The sequence below is a fragment of the Lissotriton vulgaris genome, chromosome 10 (assembly GCF_964263255.1).
Source record: "Lissotriton vulgaris chromosome 10, aLisVul1.2, whole genome shotgun sequence".
Taxonomy (NCBI): Eukaryota; Metazoa; Chordata; class Amphibia; order Caudata; family Salamandridae; genus Lissotriton; species Lissotriton vulgaris.
In genome coordinates, this window is record NC_141698.1 from 20025235 (window position 1) to 20046262 (window position 21028).

At 46.1% G+C, this 21028-nt stretch overlaps 2 protein-coding genes across 10 annotated transcripts in view; one reads left to right on the top strand and one right to left on the bottom strand.

Moving 5' to 3' along the window:
- The window catches only part of EMD (emerin), a 274426-nt gene that overhangs the window by 43572 nt on the left and 209826 nt on the right, over positions 1 to 21028 (bottom strand). For all 9 annotated transcript variants that reach the window (XM_086940272.1, XM_086940269.1, XM_086940268.1 and 6 more), the window contains exons 3-4: positions 16067 to 16159; positions 14711 to 14800 (exon numbers count right to left, since the gene is read on the bottom strand). In XM_086940272.1, coding sequence (XP_086796398.1) covers positions 14711 to 14800; positions 16067 to 16159 — 183 coding nt within the window. The remainder of the gene's footprint in view (positions 1 to 14710; positions 14801 to 16066; positions 16160 to 21028) is intronic.
- The window catches only part of LOC147684358 (uncharacterized), a 715098-nt gene that overhangs the window by 23490 nt on the left and 670580 nt on the right, over positions 1 to 21028 (top strand). The gene's annotated exons all lie outside the window — the stretch shown is intronic.

Here is a 21028-nt window from a genome sequence, read left to right on the forward strand (position 1 = left end):
ACTTCGACACCCAGCAGGTTGCACGGTCTTGCTTGCAGTCTATGAGGTTCGCCCAGTGGCGCGTTAGCTGCGGTGTCATGTGCTGCACCCCAGTGCTACGGCGCACACACCACCACAGTAGCTGACGTTCCCACAGGGCGTACCCTCTCCCAGGCCTCTCGCCTGCTGCCAGCATAAAGGGAAGGCGGCATAGCACAAAACATTTTTTTACAGCATATTGGGGACACCCAAAAGATTGTAGAACCTGGGTACAATTTTGTACAAACAACAAAATGGTCCAAAATGGGGACTGTGAAGATTACTTCGATAAGAGAAACAAATTCTCAAAAGGCACACAATTGTATTAATAGTAGGCTAAACCCTATGGGAAATCAAAATGGAGAGAAGAAATACAGTTACACACCATCGTTTGACCTGGTCTGCTTCGTTGTATGTTTCATAGTCTTAGTAGGGGTGATAGCAGACAGGTCGGTAATCATGCCCCTTGACCCTCCACACACATTTTTTTGTTAGTGAGAAGAAATACAAAACCAGAGGCAAGGAATATGCAAAATATCATCCATATGAAAGTTTTGGTGTGTATACAGAGAATTCACAGAATACTAATGGTTGCTCCATAGGGTGAAAAAGTGCAAAAAAAGTGCACCTGCATACTGCCTGTCTGAAATGGAGATTCGTTTCCTACTCAATAGCCTTATGATAGAGGTAATGCTTTAATCAACCAAATTTCTCCTCGAGGACAATGATACAGTCAAGGCATAGATAATATGGTTTTCAACGTTGTGAGAAAGTGCCATCTTTCTTGCATTGGTATGCCCCCACTTTTTTCTGAACTGCTGATGTGCTTTGACTGAGTGTGCCCTGGGCTCCTGCCAACCAGGTACCCAGGGCCTGTGTTCCTCCCCTAAAACTATGCTGCAACAAAAAGACCCAATCGGCATCTCTAGCCACCTGTCAGCCCCTATTAAATAGTACCCTAGGTACCCAGGGCATGGTGACCAGAGAAGACTCTGAGGGCTGCAGCACTTATTATGTCACCCTCAGGGGCCCTGTACCCTGGCACCCACTCACTGCCTTTGCAGGCTGAGTGCCCAAGTACAGAACTAAAACAAAGAGTCGACATGACACACATCCCTGTGTGCCATGCCCACAGAACCCACTGCCCTGGCATACTTCAGTCACCCCTCTAGCTGGGTGCCCTATGCCCGAGGTGAGGGCACAGGTGCATGAGCCCTGTGCCCCTACAGTACCCCGGGCCATTCCTGGGCACTGTAAGTGCTGTGATGCCATTAATAGTATATGGTGCTGGGAGGTTGTCATTACGAACTCCACAGCACCATAATGGCTACACTGAAGACTGACAAGTTTGGGATCAAACTTCTCAGCACATTAAACCTGCACTGATGCCAGTGTGGGATTTAATGTAAAATGCACCAGAGGGCATCTTAGAGATGCCCTCCAAAACCCGAACCTACAATCCACGTCTGGGCTGAGTGGCTGCAGAGGTTGCCACACAGCAGACATGTTGCTGGAACCCCTGGGTAGGAGAGCCCCCGCTCTCCTGGGCCTGCAACAATGCACATCCTGGGCGAGTTGCTAGGTCTCCTCCCCCAGGATGGACAGGGGGGAGCTTCAAAGGCATGCCGCCTCTGTGAGCTTCCCCAGACCATTTGCTGTACCCCGCAACCACCCCCCCCCCCCCAGTCCTGACCCCCACTCTAGCGAAAAGACTGGCGAGAAAGAGAAAAACCATGTCAGGAAGGGGGCTGTTCCAACCTTTGCCAACTCCACCCCTCGGGTGTAGGAGGCGAGGTGAAGCACGACCCCGGGCTCCGGCCATCTTGTAGATGGGGAGCCCTGTCCAATCCCAGCTAGGCTCATGCCCCCCTCCCACAGGTGAGGAGCAGGCTAGGGGGTGTACTCACCCCAGGACAGGGACACATTGGTCCCTGTCCTTGCCCTACCTGTAACGCCCCTAAATCTAGTTTTTAGGGGCTCCCTGAACCTCCCTGCTTCAGATTCCGATACCAAGAAGAAGAGAGATCAAAAGACGACGACCCGCTGTGCAGCTCCTAACAACAGGACAACAACTGACTTGGCCCCAGCCCTACAGGCCTGTTGATCCTGCTCCTGCCAAAACCAGGCGACTCCAACAGACAGCCACCTCGGGACACCCAGAGGACCTGCCTGCCTTGACCCTCTTGAAGATTGGAACTCCCATCAGCAGAGGCTCTGCTGCAACAACCCACCTGGTGCCAGCCAGGAAGCTCCGGACAAGCCCACTCTGCACCAGCCAAGCCTGGCTGGGCTCAACCGAACCAAGACCCCGAGGACGTCCCCCCGGCGACTGGTACCCGAAGTCCAGGGCCCAAAGACCCTCCCCGACGAACCAGACGACGCCTGCAGACTCAGAACCAGGGGCCACCCCAACCGCGACCAGCCGAGGGTAAGCTTTTCCGACACCCAAAGACACCCCTGCACCCGGCACCCTACAGCCCCCTGTGCCCCTCTTTGGGGTACCTACCTGTGCTCCAAAATCCCAACTTACCTCTCGAAGTGCTGGTCACCCCTGGAGAGTCTCCGTCCCCGAGCCTGCAGCCTTAGTTCTCTTTTCAAGATCCTCATTGGATAACATTGAGCACCCGACAGCTCAAAAGCACCCTGCACCCAGCAGCCCGAGTGCCGCTGGCTGTGACTTCTTTGTCCTATCCTACTTCCCCCCCTTGCGCTGAGCAAGTGACCAGGAGCCCAGCTCCCAGAGCCGCGTGGCCTGCTAGCCAGCAGCCACCAACCGAAAGCCCTCTTTCCCTCATTGGATATTATTGGGCCTACCTACCTCTGCACCCGGCCGCCCCTGTGCCGCTGGGACTGATCTAACTGTACTTACCTGACCTTGGGGGACCCCGGAGTCTATGCCCAGAACCTTAACTTCAACAACCAAGTACTCACCTGGAAACCGGTAATTCACTTACCTGCCATTGGATAACATTGACCCATTTTGACAAGTGTGAAGTTTTGAAAACTGAAAATATTCCCATAAAATCAGCCAAAGCCCGAATTCCGAAGTACTCACCTGTGATCAGGGGAAAAGCCAGTACTGCACCTTTCATCCCAGTACTGAACTGCAAACGTAATCCCTAGCGGGTTTACTAGTAATCTGTATTTTCTCCATAGGAACCCATTGTCTGCTTTTCGATGAAATTTCTTCTAAGTGTCTACTTTTGAAAACTGCAAATATTCTTTAAAAATCATACGAAATACTGAAACGCAATTACCTACCTGTTTTGAGTTAAGCCCCCAGAGCTGGCCAGTGCTGGGTTACAAAAGTAACGCGATCGTACTTTACCTGCAACCTGAATTTCCTCCCATTGAATAACATTGTGAGATTTACATCGAAAAGTTTCTAAGTATGAACTTTTAAAACCGCTTTATATTCATGAAAATTCACTGCAGTAACTAAAACGTTTTTGCTAATCTGGTTTCAGCTTAGAGCCCAGGACTGAATCTAAGACCTAGTCCTGGAACCTCCAAAGTAATCCATAAAGTAATCTAATGTAGAAAACCCATTGAGCTCAATGCTATAGTGTGTGTTAGGATTGTGTTGCTTACTACCTATACTGAATTCACTGTGTGCACAAACTTTATTGCTCCTTTGCAAAGCATTATCTGAGAGTACTCATGATTTGAAAAGTATATTTTTATAACTGTTGGTTCTAAAAATAAAACAACAATATCTGAGGATATAACAACGAGTGGCCTTGAGTTCAGTTCGAGTGTGTGAAACCTTTTGCTGACTGAGTGTGTGCAACAAATGCTTTACACTGTCCTCTGGTACTGCCTTACTGCTCGACCAAGCTACCACTTTAGAGGGTAAGGTCAGTCCTGACTTTAACTTCTGTTATACCTCTGGGGTTGGTGGACTCTATACACACTGTACTTCATTATAGGCAATTATATATAGAGCCACTTTCCCACAAACGTATCTTCCCAGAAAAGCGTTGTCACTCAAAACGTTTAATTTGGGTCTTCATCAGGAAAGAAAAAGTGGAGTAACCTGTGTGGGGATACTGGCAATTGAAAACATGTCTTGTGTGTTCTCATAAAACGTAGTCCTCTCCTAAAGTGCAAAAACTCACCTACAGTATCACAGATACTCATTCCCGGACTGGGCGAGTAAACATATAGGGACAAAGGCACATGGGCTCCTCGCCAAGGGCGAATACGTCCAATAATTTTCTGCAATGCGGAAGAAAAAAAAATCACATGTGCATCAAAATTTCTTCTAATTAATTACTAAATATACATGGTCACACACCCCATGGAAATCAATAAATGCAAGGGTGCGGCATACCAAACATAAAAGCCTTTCCTCATTAATATGGGTAAGGCTGAAAGAGAAAATAAATCAAATGTAGGCTAAATGAAAAAAACGCATAAATTAGTTGCACTGAAAACAAAGGGTCATAGACCAGCACAAGGGTTCAACTGAGTACTCACCAAGTTCTCTTGAAAGATTCAAAAGTGCAGGGTGGGAGAGCCCTTCGATTTAATTGTAGGCTAGGCTGTGAAAAACATAATGAATAGGCTGTTACAAACAGATCTGTTCTGTAACAAGGCAAAGCTCTCCCCTAACAGAAAAATTATATGAGAGGCATCGCGCTCATCTTACCACTCCTCGATAAAATGCGACACTTTCTCCTTCCTAACCGCATAGAACAGCGAGCGGTCCAGTGGTGGAGTAGATAATGGGAAGCTCCGCAGAGTGAGCGTGCACGCTTTCAGACTTCGCGGTTCTCCCAATGTGGAGGATCACGGTTGCAAGTTCTAGTTGTGAGAACGCCAGAGGCACGCTAATATGTGTATAACTGGATGGAATTAATTTGAGCTAAAGTGTGCAAGGGAGTAATAGGAGTTCATATTATAATTTAACAGGAAATAAAGAGTCCTAATAAAAAGAATCTAAACAGATTCTGCCCGCAAATAAGTGATTTTATGCGCACTGTTAGGCAAAAACGGCTGTTCAAGGCAGGTTGGCAAAAATGGGCCACAGAATTGAAATGCCACAGTATCTCACACATACTTAGAATATAAATGAATCACAGGGCGTAACTTTACCTTCATAAACAGCATGCATGCATAGACTATAGTAGTTATCGCTGACCAATATTTAAATATAAAACTTAGCTCATACAACATTGGCACGTCAGGGAAAAACTAATAATCGCCATGGCTAGGAATACGGTAATCGGCACACTGCCAATTTAATTGCATAATTTACAGATACTTACATAAACAGATAACATGAACTCCGTATTTGCGAAGCGACAAGCAACTAACTGTGACTTCATTATATTACTATCTAGTGTGCTCCCCTGGTACATGATGGAATAAGTTCTGTCCTTGAATGAAAATATACAGTAAGAACGGTGCGTTTAACATCTCATGAAAAACTTGGCGCATCCAGAGGTGCAGATTACACAGAATAAGGAACAGCCATTAGTTAACGTGGACACTTGTATCGCTATCTTCTCAAACTCCTTTAACCCAGCAGTACTGTGTCCAAAGTATATATCCCCTAACAGTCACGTAAGTTCAGTATATTGGCAAAATTACCACCCTTTGGGATGATAGTGACCCTTTCATCACCAGCCATCTTAAGCTTTCTGCCGAGTGATCAAAGGTGGTGAAATACTCAAGCAAGGACGCTACCTGCACCTTGCAATGAATCCTGCTGCAATGCGGTAGAATATGTCCCTCAACTTTCTGGTGGGTTTGTCCTACATAACAAACGTCACACGGGCACTTGATAACATATCACATCACATCACTGCTATTGCAGTTAGTGTGACCCTTCAGTGTGTAGGTGCATTTATTGCGTGTGAAGGTCTCACTAACTTTCAATCGTTAGTGAGTGCACATGCCTGCCAACTACTGCATTTGAAATGACACACAATTTGTGGTAAGTTATGTAGGAAAGTGACCCTTTTTGACATCTTCGCCTCCACTTTTTGCCTGGCATTTGATGCAATTTTGACAGAAGTGCACTGGGTTTCTGCTATCCATGTCCCCAGTGCCATATTCTCTTTGTTCTCCCAATTAGCAATACCTTTGGCAACCTCTGTAAGTCCCTAGTAAATGGTACCCCTGGTACCTAGGGCACAGAGGCTAAAGATGGTGCTTAAGGGCTGCAGCATGTATTTTGCCACCCAAAGGGATCCCTCAAACACTCATGCAAACTGCCATTGCGGGCTGCGTGACATGGTGCAGAGAAAGGTGAAGACACAACATGGTACACCTCTTGTGTGCCATGCCTGCAGACACTGCATGGAATATAAGTAAGTCACTCCTACAGCAGGTCTTACAGCCCTAAAGCAGGGTGCATTATATTACGTGTGAGGAGATATCTGCATGAACAGTTATGCCCCTGTGATGTCCATGTGGATTCTTGGACATTGCTAGTAAATAGTGAAACCATTTTGACTATATATACACACTGGGCACTGATAATTACAAGTTTCCCAGCTACATGCTTCACTGAAACAAAAAATGTTTGGAAATCAAACATCTTGCATTAATAAGCCCACATTGATTTCAGTGGTGGATTTATTAATACATACACCCAGAGGGCAACTTAGAGGTCCCCCCTGAAAACCTACTAATCTCTAGTGTACTGGCTGACTGGTGTAGACCAGCCTTCCGCCACAGACAGGTTTCGGACCACCTGCAGGTGAGAGCCTACGTTCTCTGAAGGCAGAAAGAATGCCTCACCAGAGATGTGGTCACCTACTTCCAGCAGGATGGCTAAGTAATCAGCATATCAAGACAGGAGGCTTCAAAGGCCACTGCCGTCTTTGATATGCAACCCATGCTTCCCCCAGACAGGAGAATGCCACCCCTACCCCGGGCCCATTTGGTCCCGGGACAGGAGGGAAAATTTGCTAGTTAGGAGACGCGTTCCCTATTAGGCTAGTCCCACACCTAAGGTGAACTACCTGATATGAACACGAAAACTAGAATTCCACCATCTTGGTTTTTGGTAGAAATAGGCTCACTGGGTCAGGGTTATGCACCCTTTCCACAGGAAGTGGTCATTTAGGGGTTGTGGTCACCCTAAAGGTAAGTAACCCATTGGAACTTCATGGAATTCCGCAGAGCAAAGCTCTGATCCCTAAATTTGGCATTTAGGCAGCCCCCTTATGCCAGGACCTTAGATTCGACAGATCCCAAAGAAGACGACAAACAAGAGCCATGAGAAAACAAGAACTGAATAAATGCTGTGGACTTTTGAAACCAAACTCTGCCTGCATGCACAAGTCTTGACAATCATAACTAAGTGGGTTGTGTTGCAGCTGAGCATCTGCCAAGAGCCTGGTAGACTGCCAGCCCTTCACAAATTGTCAACAATCTCCCTTGGAGTAGAGGAGCTACTCCTCTGCAGTCCGCAGGCACCGAAGAAGCAGAGTCCGGTTCACCATGTTGCAGCTCCCTGGACAGCCCAAAGCTGCTCCGGAAAAGGAACCCATGCCTTAGAAGGTAAGACCTGTCCCACCCACCGAGTGAGAGTACACCAAGGCTGACTGGAGCTGCATAGCGCCAACACCCACAGTACTGGACCCCTTGCAGCAAACACAGCCCATGTGAGTCCAATCCGGACTCCCACTGCACCAAGACCGAGCAGCCGCTGAGGGATGTCAGCACAGCAGAGACCCACTTCCAGAGTGGCCCATCTATCTTGCTTTCTGCACCCTCAACCAGCAAGCTGGACAACTGCAAGGCCCTTTAATGCACCTAGCCTGGGTACCTGAGAATCCACTGTGCTTTCTTGCACCCAAAATCCACTGTGATCCGTTGGGAGCTCCCAGACTTGTCCCCAAGTACCCATAAGCAGCGTTATTTTAGGTGGCCCACCTTCTCAGGCATAGCTTGCACAGCTACCTACCCGAGCAGCACCTGTGCGTCCGGGTGCCCCAGAGCAGGTACCGAGTAACTGCTGGTGGTAATTTGGACCTTGGCCACCTACGTCCGTAAGTCCAGATGGAGACTCCCGGAAACACACCGTAAATAACTGTATGCAACATATGCCTGTTTTCCCTTTAGAAAGCATTGCTGTGTAAAGACGAATTGAAGTACATTTTTTACTTACCTGTAAAAATCTATATTTTAAAAAGTACTTACCCAATAAAGTTCTTGGTATCAAAATTTATATAAAACTACGACTTGTTTTTCTAAATTGGCCTTGGATTTTTTCTTGACTGTGTGTCTCAATCACTGCCTGTGAGTACAGCAAAAGATAAGCCAAAACTCCTCCCCACACTACCACAATAGAGAGCATTTAGCGTTATAATTTTTGCCTCTGTAAACCAATAAGAGTTGCCTGGACTCTCTCCACAGCGCACCTCGTTTTGGTCCACCATATAGAGCTAGCTTCCTACAAGTTCGGTTGTGTGAGGCGATTGGGTTTAATCAGACCACACAGGAAGGAGCTCACTACGTGGTCCTTAACATTCTTGCCCTTCTTGAAAGGGAAAAGCTACAGCTCATTGGTATTGACCACATCTAAAACCAAACTCCAATGCAAGTTTATGATCTTTTTAAGCACGCCACCTCAACCTCTGAAAAAATGGGCAGAGGCTGCACCGCATAGCGCCACGCTGGCAACCAGATGGTGTGCTGCCTGTTCTGACATGGTGCCGGGTGAAAAAAAAAAAAATTACGTTTGACAAAAGGAAACAGCAAAGCAAAAAGGAAGAACTAAGGGAAATGGAACACAAGGAAGAAAGGGAAAACAAAAAAAGCCTACAAAAAGGCAATGAAAATGTAAAAATAAAAAATAAAAAAAAAATCAGAAACATTAAATACACCCACAGATAAAAATGAGTAAATGCGGGGTGGGGGAGTGGGATGGGGGAGGACTGATAGAGATGAGAAAGCAGGTCAAACAAAATGGCCGCGCCCATGCGAACCATGTGGTGCGTGTTGATTTTTCAGTGCGGAACATGCTACTGGCCTGAAAAAGTAGCGCGAACGGGTAGACAAGCATTCTTCAGCCCGTTCACAGAGTTTTTGAGGAAATCTGTGAGTTCTGCCCAGGCCTACTTCTTATATGCATCTTTTTCTGGATGTCTTAAGTCGAATACATCAAAACAAAGCTATGAACACTTTAACCTGATATCATTCACACTCCTCAAAAAGTGTAAGAGCCCCATGAAAAAAAAAAAAGAAAAGGCTGACTTCAGATCTGTGGATGATCGAGATCACCTTGCCTCATGCATTAGTCTGCTGCTACTAGAATATATTCTAGTTTGGACCTTCCCCACTATTGATGCAACTCTTGGCTATACAGTACTCTGATACAGAGCAGCTGTTAGCTTTCACATAAAAAACTCACTTTTTGTGGAACAGTGTTTAAAAGACTGGATGGCTGGTGTTGCAATTGCACAGGTTAGCCTTTTGTGATAATAGGAAATCTCTTGTCGAAGTTGTGGTGTAATTACATTAAACTATGTAAAATCAAGAACCTCAGCTCTTCCAAATGTAGCGTTAAGAGTGGCACAGACAACGGCAAGACATTGTGTACTGGACTCCAATGTTGAAATATTGTACAATGCTCTGCTCTTGTCCGTGTAGTGATTATACTGGGGTACCGCTGTTGACTGATACATGGTGAACACTATTGCTTGTACATTGTTTTCCGTGTGACACCTTGCATTTGATAGCTCTGTTACTCTGACTATGCTTGAGCCTACGCTCTCTATGAAACTGAAACCATTCAAGTCCCCTGATCAGTGTGGGTTGAATAGACCGATTGCACGTCTGAACAGTGACATCAAAATATTCACTAACATTCTTGGCCAGGGTCTGGCCCACCCTCATATACCCGCTTCAGAGTTGTGTGATTCAGAATAGAAAGACTGGAGACAATACTCTGCTCGCGAATAATGCCACTGAACCCGCCGCGAAGGACGGGGTGCAGAGTCTTCTCCTATCTTTAGATGCGGAGAAAGCATTTGATCGGGTGAACTGGCCATTTCTGACCAGGGTCCTCTACATGAGGTATCAAGTTAGGCCCATGTTAGCGGTCTTATATTTTGGCCCACTTTCTGACGCCATCCACCAAGAATAAGACCCGAGCTATTCTGTCTGATCCGATTACGCTATCTAAGGGCGCCCGTCAGGGGTGTCCCTTGTCTCTGGCATTGTTCTCTCTTTGTGTCGAACCACTAATATAGCAAGTGCAGGCGAATCCAGATATACGCGGGCTCCCTATGAGTGATACGCAGCTAAAGATTACAATATTCAGAGAAGACAAGCTTTATTTCCTGATTGACCCGGTTGCCTCCTTGAATGCACTTGAGAATACTCCGAGTGAGTATAGGGGGGCTTAAGGATTCCAAATTAATGACAGAACATCAGTCAGTATGGGGTGGGTCCCTTGTCATCTAGTCTGCAACTACGAGTTGAGTCCAGAGGTTTTACATGGGCCACTAATGACTTTCAGTATTTGGGGTGTCTATACCGAAGGGACCCTTCAGTTGTCTTTCTCTTCAATATTCCGCCTATTCTTTTGAAGGGACTTTATAGATCGTGTTGGTTAGAGATTTCTTGGATGGGCAGACCAAACTGTCTTAAAATGAACTTTTTACAGCGACGTTTCTATGTTTTTAGGATTCGCCAACTCCGTATTTAGAAAACAGTGGTTGCACTGATCCACAAGAAGCTGTGATTCTTCATATGGAATGACAAGCCCCCTGGAGTGGCTATTGAAGCTCTGTACTGCTATTCGTAGGAGGGCTTGCTTGGAGTTCCGAACGTAGCTCTTTACATTATGGCCGCCCAGCTTGTTCCGGCGCTGGATTGGATCTCTGAACCCGCTACGGCCTGGGTTCGATTAGAACTGCTTATGTGTAAACTCCTGCTTAAACACCTGCTATGGTTACCACTCCTTAGCCTCCCCTCTGTTTACACTTTGTTGTCCTCTACCTCGTCCACTCTACTCCACTGGAGATAGGCCGCCCTTACGTGTCAGTTTTAGTTATACCTGTCCCCGCACACCCTGGTTCTTGGTAATCCGGACTTCCCCCCTGGTATGTTGGATGGGAAGTTACGCAGGTGGGATAGGGGTGCTGATCTCACCCTTCAAGACTTATACGTTGACGGGGTTCCCAAGTCAAGAGACCAGTGTGCGACCGACTTTTCATTACATAAATAACACTGCCTTGTATAAGGTGGCACAGCTGGCCCATTGGGCTCGCCAGGTCACCACTCTCCAGGGAGGGACACAAGAGATACATTTGTTGGAAGATATTTTGAGTGATGGGGAAAGAGGGGAAGCTATTTCATGTTGTTATAGAGCAGTAGAACGACTAAGTTTGAATATATTGTACAGTGGTCGAGCGATTTGGGCATGGGAATCGATGAGGGGGCCTGGGCCACAATATGGCAAACAGTGGCCAAGTCCTCTATGTGCATTCAATACAAAGAAAGTGCATTTAAATTGCTCCTATGGTGGTATCTCACCCGGCCCACCTGTCCCACATGATAGGGGCGAGTGTTGGCAAAGGTGCAGAACTCGGGGCACATATCTTCATATGTGGTGGTAGTGTTCGCGGTCGCAAAGTTTTCGAATCGTGTTTCGGCAAATTTCTGACATCCTACACATTACACTCCCTCCCGCCTCCTCCAGACGCTTCTGGGAGCTCCAGATGAGCGGACTTTACGCATTCAATCCCCCTTCAGGTAAATTGATCACACTTTGTTTGTTGGCTGCAGGGTTGGTGACTGCCTTTCGCTAGAATGGCCAGGAGGTCCCTTCTACGACATTGTGGTGGGCCAAGATATATATGCTATGGAAAGTTCGCCTGCCACTGCGAGACATGCACAGTTATTTTTTGACATAATATGAACCTCCTTCCTGACCCCTGTGAAGGATAGTTCTACATGTCAGGTGCATGTGCACCCCGGGGGTCTGATAGGTACTGCACACCATGTAAGCTGGGATGGGGTGAAGCTGGTTTGAGTTGGGGGAGGGAATGCATGAGGTGCGCAGGTGTTGATGGAATGCTTGCGTCTGTTAGGAACATGCTTGTTTGGTTTCCCGTTTGCCCTTCCCTCTAGGACATGGATTGCCCTGGGAAACATCACACGTATCCAATGTTGTACTATTGTTTCTGTGGCTTTTTATGCTTTGCAATGCTTGCTTCTCGTGGAAAAACATATTGTTTATGTATGTGTATTTTGTTTAATTTGCCAGTAACTTGAAAATAAAGTTGTTAAAAAAACATATGTCAAATCTGCAATCATAATTCTAGAACCATAATTTTAAATATGGGAGACAGGGTTTACAACGCAGCCATTACATTGCAGTTCCTTTACAATGCGGTCATTACAGCGATCGCGTTGTTAGAATGCAATGCCTTTACAACGCAAGTCATTAGATCGACTTGCTATAGGAGGCGCTCTAACATAAGGAATAGTGTAATTTACTATTGCGACACCTTCCCTACTGTTGCGCAGGCTGGAGTTGCAATAGTAAATTATACTATTCCTAAATCCAGCGCGCCCCCTATAGCAAGCCGATGTAATGACTTGCGTTGTAAAGGTATCTCGTTCTAACAACGCGGTTGTTGTAATGACCGCACTGTAAAGGAACGTGATGTAATAGAATGCGATGTAACATGCTATATTCATTTACTGGGAAACAACACTTACAACGTAACATTTACAACGCACTACCTTTACAACGAAACTTTTACAACGCAACATCCATTACAACGCATACCATTACAACACATGTCACTACAATGCATACCACTACAACGCATGTCATTACAACGCAGTCATTACAACGCATACCTGTACTATCCAACACTTACCCTACTGTTGCACCCCCTGGAGTTAGAATAGTAATTTTCACCCCTACACTATCCAACACTTACCCTACTGTTGCACCCCCTGAAGTTAGAATAGTAATTTTTACCCCTACACTATCCAATACTTACCATTCATGCAATGTAATGGTATGCGTTGTAATGGTATGCGTTGTAAATGTAGTATGCGTTGTAGTGGAATGCCTTGTAAAGGTAGTTTCAAAGAATTTTTTGTAATGGCATGCGTTGTAATGGATGTTGCGGTGTAAAAAATGTGTTGTAAAGGTATGCGTTGTAACGACATACATCCTCATTTAATATATATAGGAAAAGAATGAATCAAAGAAAAAAAAAGAAAAATCAAAAAATGCGTCCTAATGAGCTTATCATGTGTATGCCATGACACTGTTGGCACGCATCATTTAGTAGGCACACATATATGTGATGACATATGGTGCTCATATCCCCCGCATGTACTGATTACTATGGAATAATTTTCTTTCTTTCCATTTTTTTACTGATCCAAGAAAGAGGACGCAACTTGAAACGGTCAATAAGAAATAATGTTTACATCTGTGGGAGCAGAGCAAAGGAGCAGCCTGGTACCGAATGGCAGCTGCCGGGCCCTCCCCAATTTTTCTTTTCTTAATGACCTCGAGGATGGGATGCAATGAAGAAACAGGTGAGATAGTAGCAACAAAGTGAGGCAGGTGGGGGGGAATGATTGGACTTATTAAAAAAAAAGCTGGAGGAGGAGGAAGCAATGGACTGGGTGGGGATGGCAGGAGTGGAAAAGTACACAGCACGTTAGGTGGAATAAAAAACAGCACACAAGAGAGAGCAGGTAATAGTGAGGAAGTAACACAGAGCAAAGGTACAGGTATTTAGTGGAGAGAAAACAGAGAAAGAGGGAGTGGGAGAGGGAGAATAAACAGACATGCACTTGTGTGGATTGCTTAAACAAATAAGTAGTTCCTAAATGAGAGCGGCGGAAGGATATAACTCAGTCAATCAATAGGATGGTAATGAGGCTATGCTCCACTGAGGTACAAGCAGAAAAAGAGGAGCCCAAGCCATTGAATAATAAGCAAGCTAATGGGAGGGACAGCCAAGCAGTGGTAAGCAGTGGGCGGGCTTTACGCCCACTGCAGGTTTTTAGTAAGGCCCACAAGAGGTTTTCACCTACATACAGCTAAAACGTGCCTGGCGAGACCTAAAACCACAGGGTGGGAGTGCGCGGGGAAAGCTACATGCCCTGTTTACAAACTGGAAGTGAATTTTAATTTGTAGACACAGGTGAAAATGGAATTACAACGATTTTCTTGTGTAAATGGGAAGGCTGATGTTTTAAGTCGCGGGATGTCGCCCCATTTAATTACATCACAAGGCCATACAAGGAACGAAAATGTGGCCCTTTAAATGAGTACCATATGCTTAAGTATGTTAGTGCACGTGGGCTCTTACCAACCATGCTCTCTTAGCTTTCAAATTTCACATACTCAGTAAAATATACGGAAAATAGTTCTGGGCTTATTCGCTGCTAAAGGGGGCTTGTTATGTGACTGGCCTTCCTAACTAGCCAATGCCTAACAAAAACACCACCCCAATAAATAAAATACTAGGCCTAGGCGAGTGGTATTTTTTTCCAAACACGACACCTCCTCACAGTACTACAGCAATCATGGTGCCTTGTTCTAAAGTGCTTTGCTCCTTTATGGTTCAATACTAGACTGAAGTCTTTGGCGACAACATAGAAGAGGACAACGCGAGTAGCTATAATGTTTCAGAGATTTGTCCCCTTTCCTTCGGAGATGCCTCCCTTACATATGCACAATTTCACTCACCTTCAGGCTGGTAGGCTGGGCTGCCCTTGCTTCGGCCTTCCCTGCTGAGGACGTCGTATCGCTTGCTTTCATACATCGGGGACTCAGAGTCTAGGAGAGAACAGAGACAAAGAAAAAATTGTCCTGAATGTGCATCGGACTAGCATATGGGAGACGCCTACAACCTTTGTGTTGAGACTTCAAATGAGGGATCAAATGCCTCAACCAGTCTGGCCCTTTCTCAGTCTAGAGCTGCAGAGCAGAACCCCAGTGTCCAAGCAGTGAAAGGCATGGGGAATGAACAATAACTGAATTGTCAAGATTGCTGCAGGTGTGGTCAGATGGGGCTAAAACCAGGATTCAGGTGCCGCTCTGATGGTTGGGACACACTGCATATTATGCTGAAGAAGGAGCATCAGCATGCAAGGTAGCCTAAGGCACATACCATAAGCCCTGGTGTCAAATTGACCTATAATCTTCTGGGGGAAAATTAAAGCCAAGGTTTTCCAACTCCAGGTCATCTACTTGTGTTGATATCCTTCCGGTAGCCATGAACCCACTGCAAGCCATGGGTCATAAAGAGCCAGCTGTCATGCATTCATTCTTCCTGATCTTAGCCTGGCATCGCCTTACCCCCTATCTGGGCACAGGTTAGGACTACCACACCAATCCCTACAGGTAGTACCATGTGCACCGATTTCTACAGGTAGTGCTTTCAGCTTCCAAACTACAGCCTGGCAGTTCACAATCTGTTCCAAGCACAGTCTTGCACTGCATGGGTTGTTCCAGGAGCAGCTTAGACCTGCCACACCTCCCTCCATCACAAACACTCACTTCACCATCTGCTTCTGTAAGCGGTCTGTCACATAAAGCGTATTCCTTGTGCAAGGCTGCCATATTCAATAAATTCTTTGAAGACTGGGTGGTGCTGCTTCTTTGAATGCCAGCACATAAATGTGTCCTTCCCCATTCATTTCCTGAACATAGGCTTGTATTGGCCATACGCTTCTATGCCCAGCTTGGGGCTGGCCCACATATTCCCCAGAGCCCCCCTTTGCACCACAGGTTGTAGGCCTGCATGGTACAGCAGCACCTGCTCCCTGTTTACAGTTTACTCCATGAATTCATCAAACACACAAGAGGTGATAGGAGACATGCTTACAGATAGTCTAAATCACTGGCAATCTCTCGGGGTAGCATTCCAACCCTTGTTTTTCGCCTGCTGTCGCCTTATAGACAGAGACCTGCCTTTTGCAAGTGAGCACGGATGCTGCTGCCCATGACGACAGTCTATCCTGAGCTTCCAGGTGAGGCCCTGTTACCTGAATAAGAAAAGATCCAACTTAATAAGTGATGGGCCAAGTGAACGTCGGTTACCTGAATAGGTGTAGGTTTGTTTCGATGGGGAGTGTTTGGTCCTCTGGGTCTCAAACTCATAGATCTTCCTTTCATATAACTTACGGGTGCTTCCTGCACAGGAGAGAGAAGAGACGTCAGGCAAGTAAGAACAGATGCAAAAAACCAAAGTAGCACAATTTAATAGTACATTTGTACATCACAATCAACAGTGAACAGACTCAAAGCATGTGAATTTGGGCACCCACGGCAGAGGTACACATCTTTAATATGCGGAGGACTTTTCCATTCCAACATGTATCAGTGTTGTCTGGATCCCTAAGGCTGCTTTTTTGCGATAGGAGAACACAGATCAGGATTTGCGCTAAGACATAGGCCAGTCTCATGGACTGTGGTCTTTTTGGACTGGAAGGAGCACCCAAAGCGCTACCCTCATAGTGATGGAAGGCTACAGCCTTTACCAGGAGTTAAGCAGAACAAGCATGGGGGTGACAACATACAGTATAGTGATCAGTAGCAGCCAACAGGACCTTTTTACCCTGTTTCACTGGAGTGAGGTTTATAGGCTCACTCACCTTTCAAAAGTTCTACTGCTGTGGGTTTAACTTGCGCTTGGCCTACAGCAGGTAGATGTGGAGCGCTGCATAGCGAGAGAGTGGTGACTGCGTTGGTTGTACGTGTGCCAGGGAAGGGTACAGTACAAGGATGATGCAGTACATTGTGGATAGTACATGCATGGGTTGTATTTATGTGTGCGAGGAATACACTACATGAGAGCTGTTGTGCTGTGCAGCGTGTGCACAAGGGCTATATGTGCTGGGTGGATGCATGCATGCTTGCATGAAGCACAATACACATGCAGGGTTGTGCACCGTACACATGGTGAGTGCATGTGCTGGCAGCGCATGTGTTTTAAAATAAGCACACCCTGGTTGAATATAGAAAAGTTTCAGTGCTTAACAGTGCGCACAGATTGAGTGTTTATACTGAATGCAACTGTAAAGGTAAATGTACAGTTCCCAGAGTTGTTCATTCGGGAATGAAACTGTGGTGTAACGGTACACTGAGTGAGTGTACCTGCAATGGTACATTGTATGGAGGACCCTGCGTTCCGTTTAGGGAAGCCCAGGCCTGACTGGTAAAGACAGGATTTCTGGATTGCTGTACACACTGTAGGGAAAAAGACAAGACTCCCTTTGCATTCCAAAAGACTGCTCTTGAGTTCAGTGATAGACCACAAGGAAGGAGCCTGGACCCATCTCAGAAAGGACGATGAGGCTGATAAGGGGACCACACAGAGTACAGCTGGAGTCTGGGATTAACCTTTTGATGCACATATCACTGTGGTGACATCCAGGTGTGAACTCTGGTCCCTCCCATAAACTGTGTTGTGGACAATCAACGTCAGAGTCGTGCCTGCTGTGGCAGGCCTCTTTTATGAAAGAAGAAGTGCCCACTTCAAAAGAAGCCGAACCCCAACATAAAACTTCAAAGGCCCAGGTGCTAAATCACATCTGGTGTCTGAAAAAGGAATATAAGAAGGGGAGAATTAGTCCCCAAAAATGTGTCATCTGCCAAGCAGCAGGACGGTATGTGTAAGAAGGGAAAGGTCTGCATGACTTCTGTGACCAGGACTGGGGACCAAAGCCTGGTGGTCTCCTTGATGGATGATGGGATATTACCCAGGGAAACTAAGAAGACCTGCCCTGGAGCACCGCTGCCTACCTGCTTGCCAAGACCAGTGTGCCCTGTGAGGAAGAGGAGAGTGTTGAAGGAAGCCCCACTGTGAGGACTCCCTGTGCAAGGTGTGAGGATTTGGCTGTGCATTGATCGGGCTGTAGCCAGTGTGCAAGACTGTTTTAGGTGACTCCCTTTTGCCAGGAGAGGGCCACTGCAGACTGTAACAAGTATCGAGCACTGAGCCCACACATTTCGTTGTGGTGACCCCATATATCAGAGGGTCACGGTGAATGGGGAATAACCCTGAACATGTTATACAAAGGTGGGTGGGACAGGGATTTGCCGGATAACCTACTACTTCTCCAACCACAAGGGGGATTGTGTTATTCTTTTCGAATGAGGTATTCCTTCCTCCGAATGCAAGTGCAAAGACACAAGAGAGGTCCTGTCAGTGATAGCAGAACCGAGCGAAGTTAGAAACAATGGGTATACCAATATCACTATAGAATCTGACCAGGTTGAGAGTAATTCTAGAAGACAGAACATGTTTTCACTGATCCCGAGGGCCTTCTTTCCAGGCATGAAAGGTGTGTTTTCTGACAGCAGACTGTACCTGACACTGTGCAGTAGACGACTAACAGTTGGCTAGTTGCCAGATTCGGACATTAGGTCTCGTTACGCGGGTATGTCCTACTGGAGCTATAGTTGCACCACAGTTGTATTCCGAGCCACTCACTGATGTCCTCATGCCTCTACCCTAAACCAATCTTCCCTTGCTCCAGGTTACAACCTGCGCATTTCCTTATGGAGAAATAGTTCTTCACTTGTTGGTTTACGGAGCAAAACAGAAAAATATTTGTGATAAATGCCAGGAGTTTTGCTGGTTGTCAATAAACAAGAGTTATTTTGCACCTTCTGAAACTCGGTTTGTTGTGGCTTCTCAGTCATCAGAGAACACAGCAATAAAAACCGCTGAGAACTAAAAAAACACGACGACATTAGCAACTTACTTTACGAGGAAGTCTGTTACAAAGTGGCGACTCAGTAGCCATTTTTATAAGTACAATTCTCTTCCATTTTGCTTTTTGCTACCCGGCTTCGGCTCACTGTGGGCTTTTTAAATGTGACATCAACCATGGTGCACGGAGCATTTTTCTGAACCCTCTCAATGTAAGCAAGCTCACTACAAGACATTCAGCAGTGTGTGCTCTGTTCAGGGAGAGGAAAAAAGAAATCTTCTGGGTACAAAGAGTAAACTTTCAAGACTTTGGATACAGGAGTCTGGCACTTTTAGAACTTCGATATAGGTTAACTTCTTTCTAAACCATGGATCATCTAACGCTACCATAAAGATGGTCTCCAGTGCCAGAAGAGTCAGGTGCGGCCTCGATTTGCAGGTAAGAAGTCACCGTCTTTGGCTAGTGGCTATTCTATCCAGCTTTACATTTCATCTCGTCTTTGGTTTGACCATGCATTGCAGATATGATGGCACTGCTCTAGGTTTTAGTGTCTTCCCTTAAATAAAATACAGTTTAAAAGCTATGAGGGGGACGCTTGCAACTTTACCTTGCAAGCTAGTGGGGACCAGGACAAGCCGGGCTGGTCAGGCAAACTGAAGACCGCTTTTTATTAGCCCTGCCCTAACCCCAATCCATCAAACCCCTTGGGGAATCATGGGCATCAGTCATGTGTGCAATGGTGCCGCATGGCGGTCTGTGCTTGCCACATACAAAGTCCCACTACACTATTTCCCTTGTTGCACAATGTGCTGCGGAAGGGTCAACTGCACCAGCAGATTAGGTCTGCTTCTATTGCACATGCAGCCTTACTCTCCTATTCTACAAGGATAGGAGAATTACTCTCCTTGGATACTCACTATCCAATAATTTGTGTGTTCATGTTCATTCTCACCCATCAACCCTCATAGTCTATTTTTTATAGCAGACAGCTTAATCAACTTGAACGGGCATGTCGTACCAGTCCACGCGTTCTAACAATCGTGGAGATTTTAATATTCACTAGGATGGGTACAACTTGCTGGCCTGGGCTTCATTTACGGTCCCCATCATTACTAGGATACTAAATGCATCTCTTTCTTTTACATGCCCAGCTACCTCTAGAGTAGGAGTTGTTAACACTAGTTTTCAAAAATGCTAACATAGTTTCTGACATTAATAGCTACTGTCCCGAATCGTTCTGCTCCTCTTCAGTGGGAAAAGTCAGAGAAAAATCATAATCAAGTGGCTGTACAGTGTTATAGCACCACACTGTCATCTGGATCTCTCACGGGTTTTGCAGCAGGTAGGGGCACAAGGTTGGTACACAACTGTGCTGGATCAATTAAGGATCATGCAAGACTAGATCAATTCGGTTGGACCTCTCTTCCGATTGATACCGTGTATTATTTAATTCTGGCAGAGACGCTTGTTGACGCTGGCCTTGACTTGACAGTACTGCAGTGGTTTACATCTTTTCTGGTGGAGCATATATAGAATCTTTATCTCTTTTCCCCTTTATAGTTCGAAGCCCAAGCAGAGCAAGATGTGTCTTTTCAAGACATGCTGTATTCACTCTGTGGGCTTAAAGCCCGCCCATTGCCTTTTTATTCCTCACTTTGATTGTCCTTCAAAAAGGCTTCCTCACTAGTGACTAATTCTTCTTCTTCTTTGTCCCGCCTTGTTGTCATTTGTATCCTCCCACGGAGCAGCACCAAACTTGCTCTCACCTGCAGGGGGTCAGAAACCGGTCTGTGGTGGCAGGCTGGTCTACAGCAGTCAGCCAGCAGACTAGAGGCTGGTCGGGTTTCAGGGGCACCTCTAAGGTGCCCTCTGGATGCATATATGAATAGATCCACTGCTGGAATTAGTGTGGATTTATTCTTATGAGTGTCTTGAAACCAAACACCATAGATTTTAGTGACAGCATCATGTCGCTGGTGAACTCGTTTTCACCAGTATCCAGCACATGTACGTAACATAGCTTTCCTGTTCCCTTTTTACATCTATGAATTGGCTTAGACATCAAAGGGGGCATATCTGCTCATGGAGATATGTTCACAGATGTAGTAGAGTGCACCCTGTCTTGGGGCTATAAAGCCTGCTATAGGGGTGGCTTCCTCATACTGCATGCAGCATCTGTAGGTATGGCACACATGGATGTGTGCCATGTTGTGTTTTTTACATTTATCAGTATCAATACATGCAGCCTGCAATGGCAGTCAGCATGAGTTAGGATGGCATAATACATACTGCAGCCCATAGGGACCCTGTTTGGCATGCATGACCCGGGTACTCGCAGTACCAT